Source organism: Amphiprion ocellaris, chromosome 12 (genome assembly GCF_022539595.1).
Source record: "Amphiprion ocellaris isolate individual 3 ecotype Okinawa chromosome 12, ASM2253959v1, whole genome shotgun sequence".
Classification (NCBI taxonomy): Eukaryota; Metazoa; Chordata; class Actinopteri; family Pomacentridae; genus Amphiprion; species Amphiprion ocellaris.
In genome coordinates this window covers 22,120,889-22,135,106 of record NC_072777.1, presented here as the reverse complement: position 1 = coordinate 22,135,106, position 14,218 = coordinate 22,120,889, and the positions used below count along the sequence as shown (strand labels likewise).

Here is a 14,218-nt window from a genome sequence, read left to right as displayed (position 1 = left end):
ATTCTCTGCTGTTTCCTACATTATCAATTGCTTATGTCGTGCTGATCAAAATGTATTATAATGGGTCTCTGTTGAATAATCCCCCCCACCACCACCCACAACATTTAGGCATTAGTTCATCGCATGACTCTTTACATGCAAAATGGTTGAACAAGTTGTCGTAATATGTCAAAGATATTTCTATACATTTGCATTAGACTTTTTTCTAAATCTGTCCTGAATTGGTAAATTGCTCCCAGGTGAATCTTGAATTTGTCTACGAAGGGAAATGTGTGAAGGGTCAGGATTTTCTGAAATTGCTCCAAAACACAAGAGAAGATATTCATGATGTGGATGAGAATTTGTGGCCCAACAGACAGGAACGTCAGGAGGTGTAGGAAGACTGCACTGTAATTTCTACAGCACTGCATGTACAGTTTTCCCTGAGGAGATTGTCCTATGTTCACATTTCTACTTTAGTTTTTTTTTTGTTTGTTTGTTTTTTTCTTTTGTGCTATGCAGTGCTGTTTTCCTTTCTGTATCACAATAATGTAGTCTGTCAATAAATTACAATACAAACAGTAAAAGCGGAATAGTGAATCTTGTCCAGTCTCTTGCAATCAATCTCCCACATACACTAAGGTGTAACTTACAATTTACAATAGCTGCCATCTAAATGTTAGCCATAGTGCAGACTATGGAGTCTGCAGATAAAATGAGATTGGTGTCTTCTGAAATGTGGTGCTACCTCAGGATCCCGCAGATACCATGGACAGACAAGAGAACACATGCATCTGTACACAAGGAGCTAGGAGTCAAAAAAAACACTGCGGGCTAACATCATCGCAAGGAAACTCAGTTACTTTGGTCATGGTATCCGACATCACTGCCTTGAGAAAAGAATCATTCAAGGGATGGTTAAAGAGAAAGAGAGGCAGACCTGCAGCGAACTGGCTTGACGACATCAAAGAGATCACAGGAATTGGAATTGTGGAGGCTACTAGAGCTGCTGCTGACTGTAGACGATGGGGCTCTCTCATTCGAACCACACCAGCATTTACTTATGCTACGTGACTTGAGAGAGAGAGTCAGTGTCAGTCATCACAGGTGTATTCCCTTTTGCTGTACTGTGTTTCTAGTTTGAGTGTAGTTTTTCCTAAGTGTCCGTTCTTGATTGCACATTAGAGGCAATGCTCTGTGTCAGCTTAGAAATAACACAGTTACTGAGAGGCGATGCAAGTTAAAATCATTGAATTTTAAGTGATTTTGCTCACTTACTGTAGCTGGAAACTGACCATTTGCTCATTTGGTTGTCTGTATCATTATAAGGTCCCTATCTGTGTAGACAATTTATTCTGTAGAATAGACAAATATAAAATAGGGGAATTATCATGAAAAGAAAGAATATAAAATATTAATTTCTCCTTTTTTTATTTCTGCTTTTCTATCCACAGGACAAACAATGTACAGAGTGCATACATTATGCATACTGTCACAGGCATAAACTACGCAGTTTACTCTAAGTTATGCTTCCCTAATGCATAAGTCATGATGATTTATTTATAAATTCATGTTGCTCACCATTAAGAAATGATCAAGACACAAGACCTGTTTTCAGTAAACACTTAATTTACCAATAAAACCTTATATAGTTACTGTTGATATACCACCAAATGTATCCAGTCAGCCTCTCCAATTTCATATTTACAGGCCAGGAGGTGTAATATGAATGTGTTACACACAGTTCTATTTTAATCAGTCAACACATTCACACATTTTACACATATAACTCTTATCCTGTCCACAGGGTGTTTAGTGCCTTTAGTGTCTACATAGTGTACTGCTGTTTTCAACTGTCCTCACATCTTGGTATACAACCAATGGATCTCTGTCAGAGATGAAAAGTTTTTCAGGTTTGTCTTTGTGTGTTAATAATTACCTTTTCCCCCTTTGAACCCAACTTTATCATTTTCCCTTTTGCCATTTCCTGTTGTACATGTTGCCAATCACGTCTGTTCTCTGCTATTTTTTCTTTCGTCCTGCCTTCCTGTCCACCATTTGATTATGTTATTGTGTTCATTCACCTCTGGACAAGCTGTGATGTGCATTGCTTCTAAGCGAATGGTAGTAATGCTAATGAATTAACAAGTCACAATACAACTGCCATTTCCTGCAGTCAATGGATAGATGTTACCATGGAAACCAAGTCAATCTCAGTAATACGCAAAAAAAAAATGAAAGATCCTGCTGACTGTGTACTCAGTTAGATCCACAAAATCACTGCTGTACATACATACGTACAAAGTCAGAGAACTATCGATAATGGGGAAATGACGACATCAACAATTGGAATGAAATAAGAGAAGGTGGATGAAACTTAAAAAATACATATGTTCTAGAAAAAAAACATTTGCAAAGAGCCCTAAAAGCAGCACACCATGAAACAACAATAGATATTAAAATCTGATTAAGAAATAATTGCTTTATTTATATATGCAGTAATTAGAATACTACTGGAGTCCTTTTGCACATTGCTACTGACAGAGGAAAGCTTGTTAAACTGCACAGCAGCACAATCAGCAACCATAGTATGGGTTCTCCCTAGGATTGCACAATTAACTGAATATTAATCTAAATGACAATTCCGGCTTCCTGCAATTAAATGAACATGATCTGCTGCAATATTGATGTTTCATTGCTTGTTCTGCTCGTAGAAAACGCCGCTGCATATCAAACTGAGCACTTCATAAACTAATAGCCAGCCACCATGGATGGAAATGTTTTGTGGGAGTCGTAACGCCACTGTGGATGCATTACATTGGCAAACTGTGCAAAACATTCCCCAGATGTTGTGGCTCCATCCAGAGAAAAAAAAGCAATTTACAGCATAGAGTAGAAGGGGCAAAAAGACAAACAAATGTCTGGAGCAGAAGGGGAAGAGCGAGTCTCCAAAAATGGATCACCACCCATTTTTTGGAAGGATTTGGGATTTAGGGCAAGTGGTGTTAGACAAGAACAAATCATATGCAAAGAGAGCTTAAGACTTGTCTGTGTGCAACAAAGTAACCCAACTAACTTGTTCAACCAGAAGCAAAAACACCACAAACTGCAGTGCAATGAACGCTATATTATGGAATTCCCATCCTTCTCCAGCATCAACTGAAATATCCATAAAATCCAAGCTATGAACAGAGTCGGTTAAAGGATTGTTCCGTCCATGTACAGAAGAACCTCCAGCTTGCTGTGCTTTATTCTTTTCTGTATCCAGCTATTTATTAATTTTACTTTTTACTTTTTTTGTCGCTGTTAATTGTATCTTGGACCCACTATGACTATAATGTATATACTATGGTGAACTCTTGTTTTATTTGTGTGTGTGTTGTTTTTTTTCACTGTTCTGAAAAATGAGTAAAAAGAAAGTTTAAAAAAATCCACGCTCTACAGTGAGTCAGTGTTGAGTAAAGACTCAATCTTTATATTTTTGATATTTTGGCCTGAAAATAGATGGATAATTTTGATCACAATATTCAACAAAATAATTGTGATTATTGTTTTGGTCACAATCGTGCAGCCACAGTGCTTCCTGAGTGCAATGGTGAGTATAATAGCAGTTTTGTGAGGCTGCTGCTAGGTTTATAATCTGCTTGTGGTTTGCTGGGATGTCATGACTGATGGCAACATTCGAAAACCAAAACACGATAAGAACCAATAAAGGACTTCGGCATTTATCCTGCATATTGCACACAGTCTGTAGTAAAAGGCTGGTCAAAATAAGATTTTTTGATGGTGCAACATAAGTCAGACAGATATCTTGAGCAAAGTCTTTATTCTAACTGCTTCCATCGTTCCAAAGCTCCTTCTTTCTTCTTTAATCCATGAAGACTGTTTACCACTTAGATGCAAATATTATTTTAAAAGCCACTGATGTGACAGTCACCTCATGACACAAGTGAAAAGCAGCCAGAGTTGACGTTAGAAGACGGTACGGTAGCGATTCCAAAAAAATTACCCTTGTCACATTGGAAATGCCTCCTTCACCCAGTCATTACTACACTTGAAAGGTATAGAGAGAGAGAGAGAAGGATGGAGAAAAAAGGGAGGATGATGTTGAAATAAGGAAGAAAAGAAAGCAAAAAGGGGCAAGACAGACCCAAAAATAAAGGAAGGAAGAGTGCTAATGAGTACACTCAGGTTTGCTCAGTTGCTGTGACAACGCGCTAGCTCATTGCTTCAAGCCATAGGACTCCACATCTAATGAACGCACACACACACAGACACACACATGCAACAGAGAGTAAAGAACGCAGTATATCCCCTCAAGCGTTTGTCATCTGCATGGGTTTGCAGCCATCCAAAACCCATCAGAACACAACGCACTCCACCGAGAACAAAAGTGGCACGTACCCATATGCCTGCATGAGTGTCTGCAGTGAAAACTATCTAATAGGTATGCCAACATAAAGAAATGCAGCCAAAGCTTTTAACCAAATCAGTCAGGACCACCGTGGTGTGACTGCGCCAGCTGGAGCACGCTGAATGGCTTAAAAGAGGAAAGAGGAGCTCTAGAAAAAGGAGGGAAAAACCTCCACAATGCAGCAGATCCTCCTGCATCGGGCCCTCAGGCGTCCACGTCGACAGACACAGTAGGCAACAGAGTGAAACATTGTTCCTGAAAGTGTGTTTATAGCTCAGAAATTGTGTGGTTTTTTTGACCAAATGTACGAAACAGGAAGCTGTCACTGGAGGCACTTGGCAGCGATGTCCTCTCTTGCTGCTTCTCTTTGCTTTTGCTCTTCAGCCAGCAGATAATGCTGCTCATCACTCATCTCGTACACTAGAGCAGGGTTAGACAAAATGATGATTTATGGACTGTGAGGTGACATACATTTGTCAGCCCATTTTATCAGTTGTTCTGGGGTACATCTCTGTGTGTGGTGGTGTGCCTTTGTAGGCTTTAAAGACCAAGATAGAGTTAAACAATATCGCTGTGATGTGCTGGACAGGAAAGTGCAAAAAGAGTTCACAAGTTGAAGTTTTTCTGGGGTGCACTAGGATAGGTTTACATTCATACTTGTGTCTAATATGTTTATATTTGTTTGCATCTCTGTTGCTAAATTTGCTTGCAAGTTGCATTAACTATTTGGTTGGCTTAATGCATAAATGTGTTGCTCACACATCAGTCAGGCATAACATTATAACCACCTGCCTAATATTGTGTTGGTCCCCCTTATGTGGTCAAAAATGCACTGAACCATTGGACCTGGACCAGAGGACCTCTCAGAGTGTCCTATGGGGTCTGGACCAAGACATTGGCAGTGGATCCTTTGGGTATTATGGGTTGTGGGCAGTGAGGCCTCTGGGAATTAAACTTGTTCCACTGCATCCTGTTGATGCTTGATCAGAATGGGGTCTAGGAAGTTTGGAGGTCAAATCAACATCTTAGGCGACTGTCATGTTCCCCAAGATGTTCCTGATTGTTTGATGTTTTTGTGATATGGTGGGGTGCATTTTCCTAATGTCACTGTAGTAAGGCCAGTGATATTTATGACTGCCATTTACATGAAGGAGTGTGCTTGTTGTGGGACGTTTATTTTGGTGTCTAAGTCTCATCAAAATGAATGCTAAAATCCAATTTTTTCCAGCAGAACACCACATAGTACAAATATGATCAATGCTATTCACCTCATCTGTCAGTGGCTTTAATGTTGTGGGTGATTGATCTATCTTGTTGAGAATTGAGAGGTGTGCATTTACCTCCTCTATATGCCTCTGCAGTCTATTTTTTTACCCATAACACCGTTCTCTGCATATGTCTTTTTATAAGGTCAAATCCAGACAGGCAACAATATTGTGGAAAAATGCCACTGTTTTTCACCAGAGTTGTAAAATACTTCCACCCACCCATTTTCTTCCACTTATCTGAGGTCCAGTTGCAGACGCAGCAGGTGAAGCAGGTCATTCTAGATGTCTTTCACCTCAGCAACACGTTTTGTTTCTGACTCTACGCCAGTTTACTGCTTTATTCCTGTCTGGTTCTCTAAACATGGGGCATGCCAACCGCCATCTACTGAGTAATACACTAACAACATATAAATACCTTATACAACCCCACTTCAAAGAAACAAAATAGTCCCTTTAAAGTTCCAGTTTAAACACTGAATTTGCGCTACTGATACTTGTCATTATAACCACCCTATCTGACAGTCAGCACTGGCTAAAAATGAAATTTTTGTCACTTAAATGTTTATTCTTTGTCTTGTTGCCAATAAAAACACAAGGAAAGATAAAAGACATTCAGTAGTGTCAGATCTTAGTGAATACAAGTATTTTGCTAACAGTGAACTGGATCAAAAAAGGAACTGAACGCAGCATATTGTTTTTTGTTTTTAATTTGTGTGCTAACCTTTCAGTGCAGTACCTGATTCCTAATTAAACCCTGCCAGTGACTTGCAGGTGAAAGGGTTTCGACATATAATAGCAGGAGAACATCTTTGTTGGCATTAACAACATGTGAACAGTAACAGACTTCAGCTTTGATAGAGCAGTAAAGGAGGGCGGATGGTGCTGCTGTCTGTATGCTTAAGGTAATAGCAGCGGTAAAGATGTAAAACTAACCCCCAAAATCAGATAAACACCTTAGTTACAGAGGTGCTGCAAAACTACACAAATACGAATATCAATTAAAAAGCATGGATTAGGGATAAGACCGCAACAGTTTGGACCAGAATTTTCTGCAATTAATGTAGCACAAATGAACATAACTATATCAAATTCTTGAGACTGAGGCCCCTTTATTATCAATGTTGGTGCACAATGTGATGTATAGTATACAGGTGTAAAAAAAAAAAAAAAAAAATCTAAACATTTTACATTGCCTTTGAATTTAATGCAGGTTTTGGTGATATATTGAGCTCTCCTGTTTTTTTCTTGATAATTACTGATTTTATTGGCTTTGATTTAGGAATTCTGAAATTTGGTGGTAGTCTGATTTAAGATGCATTGTTCTAGCATGTCTGCAGCCCCCTCCAGTGATCTTGGAGCAGTCGGTCGCAGCTGCTAGGGCAGTTCATCTGGATGTGTTTTATGTGTACGTTTGTTTCTGAATAAGCACTGTGGGGAAAATGTCCTCTCCAGGGGCCAGTGGAGGGCCTGGGGGTTCGAGTTGACAACACTGATAACCAAGATCAGCTGTTGAACCGATGAACCTCCCGCATATTAGAGGCACATACTCACAAACATACACTTGCACGCACAAATTCACAGTGTGAGCGAGTTTCAGAGAGGTGCAGGGAGAAAACAGATGTCACATTGAAGCTGGGAGGAGGTCTCTTCTCATCATCAAACTGAGTCCTGAAGGCAAACGCACACGCACACTCACACATACACACAGACACGCACACACACAGCCTGACTCTGCAGAGCACAACACAGAACCTCTCAATCTGTCTCCCCTTTGATGTCAGTCCAATATGAGGCAAGACGACAAAGAAAGCATCACTGTGCAAATCAAAAATTCATTAGAAAATTGAACTGCTCAAGCTAGACCTGTAGAATAGTGATATGCAGCTCTACAAGCTCAAGTAAGTCTGAAATCAAGTGCGGCAGGAAATAAACATTTAGAGGATATAAATAAGGGCAATATGGCTTGCATGTATGATAGATGCATGAAGCCAAAACATGTTTAATACTGCATAGTCTCGCTTTGCCAGCCCATTCTGTAGAACATAACGCTCAAACTGCATCTCATTATCATTACGCTATAAGGGGAAAAAACGTTCGGCTTGTTTGTGTTTCTTTCACTGTGTCTTGAAACATGTAAATATTATATTGTATGTAATATAATACTTGAATTTCCCTTGGGATTAATAAAGTATCCATCCATACATCCATCCATCCATCCATCCATCCATCCATCCATCCATCCATCCATCCATCCATCCATCCATCCATCCATCCATCCATCTATCTATCTATAAACCAAACACAGCTGCTGTGGGCAGAGCTAAATAAAGGACACAACTTCAGTGTTCCCTCAAAATAGAGAGAGGTGGAATTGTTTTGGTAGAACATTTGCATGCAATAAGATGAGCACTGTGATTAAAATTTATATTCTACCATCGTAAAAAAAATTATTAAAAAAAATAAAAAAAATAGCAAGGCTATACAATTCAAATCCAATGCAAAACTCTAAATTTCTATGTGGCAGATTGCAACTAAGAGAATGTTCTTATTGTTGCTTCACAGAGTGAAGAGCACTGTAAAATTCAGATAGCAGAAGGGAAGGACAAAGATGCCTGAGATGAGTGTCCAATGGCATCTACATCTTGCATCTGATGAGTCAGATTCACAACTGAACAGTCAAAAGAGTTGCATTACCAAAGGTACGAAATACACCTTGGCCACAGACAGCCAAAGGCCTGTTGAGGTACCCAAAAATGTCCAATGCTAATCAAAACCACATCAAATTCTACAATGCCTATCTTCAGGTCCCTAACAATACACAGGCTAAGGCACACTGGATGAACAGTTGACTCATACATCTGTCTTTGATGCTGTAGCAAAAAGGGGCAATTTGGGCTCTATCCACAGGGAGCCAATGGTCCCTGAAGAAACCAGAAATGACCCCACCCCTCATTTGAACAACTTTTAACTAAACTTCTTCAGATTCCCAGCACAACACACTGCAAGTCTGAAACAAATCAGATGAACGGTTGTTGAGAAAATCAAAGAACAGACAGCAATTCTTTAATTTATAGTTAGATAAAATATCAGAAAAGTGTGGTGTCATCTGCAAACTGTTGCGCTCAAAGTGCAGTATTTGTTTCCACCTTATATGTTCTTTCTCACTGAAGCACATACTCTCGTATCAGGCTTATTGCTGATGATATTCAGAACACAACACCGATGAAATTTGTCCTTACCTTCCTCAGCAGGTTGCAGATCCTCTCGATGTTCCGCAGTCTCTCCCTCTGTAATGAGAAGAAACAGGGAAACAACATGTTTTAAAACATTCTTGGACAGTTCAATATTCAGTTGTGTATGCTGGAGACTAATAAAAGATGAAACTGATAGAAATAGTTCAAGTTTATCTTGCACTATAGAGGAAGTACTGCGGGTGAAAAATAGGCGTGAAGGTGTAGATGGAGCAAGACAGGACAACACTGCAGAGTTCATCACAGGCAAACGCTATATGAAAGTTTCAAACACTCCAGATACTTAGATTGTTTGAGTTTTGTTGTGGCATTTTAAGACTGAACAAATGATAAAATTAGATGAATAGGATGTGTAAATCAGACTTTAGAACAAACAATGGTAAGACTGAAAGACTTAACGTGTCAGTTGATGTATGTATACACTAAATAATCCTGTGGAAAGCGGCAGCCCAGTGGAAGCCCATGAAGCCCATATAAGGCATAAGACTGGAAGTGAATGCCCTCTCGTAGTCTGCACTTGTGAGTTGAAACCAAGGTTACGCTGAGCTAAGCAGAAATAATGCTAACCTAGCAGAAATAAAAAAGAGGAGGTGGTTAAACTTTTGATACGCTTACATCATATGCATCTTGATTGGGTCTTAAGATGATGGGTTGTGGCTTTACAGAACGGAAGAGGAGTGTTTAGAAGAAGTCTGCATAGGTATAAAAGACATTTAACGCTTTGTGTAGGCAGCTAAAATCTTGAGATTTTGCTCATGTTTGTTCTTACAGCCTCTGTATTGAATAAACATTATTCACATCAGGCTATGAAGACTGCTTGAAGACTCTTTCTTTAGAACTTTTCAGTGACTCCAACTTTTGATCCAGAATTGATCTTTGACTACATGTTTGACAAAGCTGCCTAAACATCATTGGCTTTTGGCGGGCAGGCTGAGTCACAACAGTTTCAATATGTCAAATGCTTGCTGAGGTATGCCTGATCTTGTCTGATTTGATATGATTTTGCTGAAGATCTCATCATCCGTTGGTCTGGGAATCAGCTTTGACTGGGTCACATTTGGATTGTCTACATGCAAATTGACAGTACAATGTTAATACTCATACAGTCGGAATTTTGAGTTTTTGTCAAGCAAACACAGCAGCTGTGACTATGTTTATGTAATATTTGAGTCTCCGAGTGGTCTCATCTTGTATATGAAGCTGTAAAATGCTTAAATCAGCACTCACCACAATGCTGACTCTACCAGCTACTATTTCACCAGAGCTTTTAACATCATCATCAAATATTAACTAATTCCTATGGATGACGAAGCCTGTGCTTGACTGGCGGTGCTGCATGCTCCACAAGGGGCCGATGCACAACTGTGGCTGCTTATAAATCATATATTGATCTGAGCGCCACTCTGTTTGTGCTCGTGGACAGTCAGTTTGGCTTTATCTGATTTTTTTCTCATAAGCTGCCTGCACACATCAACAACAGAGGCTCCATGGGAACCATAAAGTATATAAAAATATATTTAGGCTTATACAGAACATCAAAGCCAGCGTGTCTAAAGCTGAACTGATATTTAGTAACCACACAAGAAAAACAGGATTAAAATGCATGAAAGTGTGCTGAAATAATTGGAGTGGAAACACACTTTGCTGCTTGTGAACACAGCATTATAAGAGGGTTGCTGCTGCCCTATTGTCATTCAAGTCCTGTGCCATATCTCCATCTATACTACATACTGTAGCAGTTTACGCCCTTTCATGGGCAGTTTTTACATCATATGCTTAATGCTGAGTGCAGGCAGGGAGACCACGAATGTGATTTTGCAGTGCAGAAATGTGCCAAAGAGATTTTCCTCCTGCTGAAGTGCAGAAGCAGGAGAGCAACAAATTGTGTGCATGTGAATCAGAGACAGCAGTCGGTTCTCACTGGGTGGAAGTTGGAAAAGAGATGAGCTTAGACAGACTAGGTGTGTGTGTGTGTGTCTGTGCATGTGTGTGTGTGTGTGTGTTTGTGAGGGTCAGATGTTCAAATGTTTAAAACTGTAGAGTTACGCCTTTTAGGACTTAGTACCAGTTCACTTTGGGGTAACACATAGTTCCATTGCAGGCTATGGAAGTCCCCTCTTTCCTAGGCAGAAAATAGTCAGTGGTGCCGGTCCACCCTTGGCTATTGCATATCTGCAGTTATGTTATGACAAAAGACATTAAAGGAAACTGTTCTGTTTGATTTTTGTTTCCAGGGCTGCACGGTGGCTTGCTGGTTAGCACTGTTGCCTTGCAGCTAGAAGATTCAATGTTCGCATCCCAGTCTGGGCCTGGGCCTGCATGTTCTCCCTGTGTATGTGTGTGTTTTCTCCAGGTACTCCGGCTTCCTCCCACAGTCCAAAAAAAAAAAACATGCTCAGGTTAATTGGTGATTCTAAATTGTCTGTAGGTGTGAATGTGAGTGTGATTGTTTGTCTCTATGTGTAGCCCTGTGATAGACTGGTGACCTGTCCAGGTGTCCCCTGCCTTCACCCTGAGTCAGCTGACTCCACCCCCCCACCCCCCACCCCCCACCCCACCCCCCGGATTGCATCAAAGTGCCTTCCATTAAATAGGATTATAGGTGTCATTATGAAAGTAATCCAACATGTGTAAATGTCAGACTCAAGACCCTACAGTGGATTTATGATGTGATTTTAACAAGGTAATTTACATATTTACAATTATAATTTACAATTTCATTTAACAGATAAAGGCTGAGACCTTGTAGTCTTATTATTATTATGGAGAATAACCAAACTAATGCAATAATAAAATTAAGACCCTTTAGGTACTATAAATTATGGAACTTAACCTAGCTAATATAAATATTATAGCCAAGACCTCACAGCACTGTGGACAGAGATTAATCTCTAATTTAGAGCTAAAGTTTTGACCCAATAAATATACAAACCCAACAAATCCAAGGTGTCCTTGGATCCCCTTGAGCAAGCTTTGTTTTTTTTATCCTTCACTTTTAGGTTATATGAATTGTGTTGTTTTTTAATTTTATTGAATTTTGTCATATATTATTAAATTTTTTTTTGTGAAATTGATGAGGAACGACTCTCTTGCAGCAGGAAGAGACCTCCAGCAGAACCAGGCTCAGGGAGGCTCTATAAGATCAATATCAAACTCAGGCCAAATGTTTGTGTGTTAATACAGCATTCACATTATAAGAGCTATTGCAATTATGCATTTTTGACTTGCAAACAGCATTCAGCTCAACATCTGCATAAGTCCTAGTTATAACTGGGGTTTATCTAAAAGCTTTGACATAGTTGACTTACTCATCTATCTAAGTTTGGCATATGAACGAAAGAATTGTCCCAAACAGTTCATCCCATTTGGTATGAACATGTCATGACATGACCTGTTTTCCAAACTTTCACAATCCTAATCAGCATTTAGAATTCATATGATGCACCAGAATAAACACAACCAACAGAACCCAAAGGTTCTGCTGTGATTGTCCTGGTGCAATCACAGCTGTATAGTGGTTGTTCTGCTAAGCCAAAACAATATAACCATCCCTTTCCAATATGCTTCTTTAGAGAACTCAAAACATCTCTGACCCACTGAAAGCTTGACTCAAAAAGGCCTGTGAAGGTGTTCTGTCGGATCTGGCACTAAGACCTTAGAGAAAATTGGAGGTGCTATTCGTAAGATGTCTTCCACCATATCCCCTAACACTCCGTTACTGGTTCTTGGTTGCTCTCTTCTTGTACTCCTTGTTGTTACAGCTGCTGACAGGTAGCAGCACCCAACAAGCCTTGCCATTTCTGAGATGCTTGGATCCAGTCATCTGGCAATAAAGATTTGACCCTTATTGAAGTTTTACAGGTTAATACACTACTTAATCTGTAAATGCCACAACGCTTTGGTTCATTGATTTTTGAGGTCCAGCGTAGATGTTCTGCATAGCCCATATATCACTTCCTAAAATATGCATTGATGAATATGTCATCATAAATATTTGATTAATATTTTTAATAAGTACATACTGCTTCAGAGGTTTCTCCTGGAAAATGATTAATTTATGCCTGCACTCTAAATAATACAAGTAGAGGTTTCTGCAAACAAGTCTGAGGTAACACTGCTGCAACAATAGCGAGAGATGGAGACATTGTAGAAAAAAGGGAAATGTAGTGTCAAAATGAAGGTGTGCACTATCATTTTGTAGCATTCATTCATTTCTTGTGCATGTGTGCATCTGTGGGGGTGTGTTGAACTTGCTGACAAGAATTTCACGACATCCATGTCTGGTATTTCTCATCTTCCCAAAATGCTTCATTGGACTTCATTTCACAAGAGCATCAAAAGGAAAGTTTTCATTATTTCAAATGTATCAAAGTACAAGCAGAAGCAATTTCAACTGATGAAAGTCTGACTTTGAAGTGCAACATACGGCAGCAGCAAGATAGGGGAAAAGAGGGATTCCATGATTGAGAGGAGGGCTTGGTGAAAAGCGTGGCCAGGGTAAAAAAAAATTACATTCACATTTGTGAATTACAGATTCCTGAAGGAAGTCTTTCATGTTCTTCAAAATGCTGAATTTTAACCCTGTGTCTGTCCTCGATGTGACCTCATACAATTAATATCCTGACAAAAACAGACTATAACAGCCATGGAGGGCTGCAGTCTGATAGCCAATTATCTCCACTGCTAATGTCTATTTCTGGTTGCGACTGTGTACTTCATCAAGGACCAGACCAGTTGGCTCCTGCACGACACTGTCTCCTAGCGCCTTCATCTCCCACCGAATTTGAACGAGGACAGGCAAATATATTCTGCTCAAGTCAGCGCCGCCTGTTTGCGTTTGTCGGTGCACCCCGCAACTGTCTACTCATTAGCAAGCAATTAGGCTGATGCCTCTTTGAAATGTTACTCAGTGAGAATTCATTTGACAAGCGAGAGAGCGACGCCAAAGTAAAAATAAGAGTCGAAAAGGAAGGGAGTGGGGGCGGCTGGGGGGTTGATTTAAATTGACCTTTTTTTAAACCAGGCAGAACAATTTAAGACAAAATTTACACATCGTTTAAGCCTGGACAATGAACTCTTAAAGAGGATGTGGAAGCGGGTGTTGAAGATGTTTAAATTCTGTGAAATTAATTTCCCCTTTGACTCGAGTAAGACCTCAAGTTAAGCGGGAGAGACAGGCATGTAGCATCGAGGGAGATGGAGTGATAAGGAGGGGTTAGGGGCATTTAAAAGTGTGTGAAGAGTCTAGAGAAGCTGTCATCACTTGTGCTCGTGTCCTCAGTGGAATGCAGATGAACACTGCGCTA

The 14,218-nt window shown here is 39.9% G+C and overlaps 1 protein-coding gene across 5 annotated transcripts in view; it reads right to left on the bottom strand.

Moving 5' to 3' along the window:
* cnih3 (cornichon family AMPA receptor auxiliary protein 3) overlaps nucleotides 1-14,218 on the bottom strand; it is a 102,568-nt gene that overhangs the window by 53,808 nt on the left and 34,542 nt on the right. For all 5 annotated transcript variants that reach the window (XR_008603537.1, XM_023287233.3, XM_055015996.1 and 2 more), the window contains exon 3: nucleotides 8,901-8,948. Coding sequence is in view for 4 of the 5 variants with exons in the window: in XM_023287233.3 (XP_023143001.1) it covers nucleotides 8,901-8,948 (48 nt within the window). In the remaining variant the exon portion in view is untranslated. The remainder of the gene's footprint in view (nucleotides 1-8,900; nucleotides 8,949-14,218) is intronic.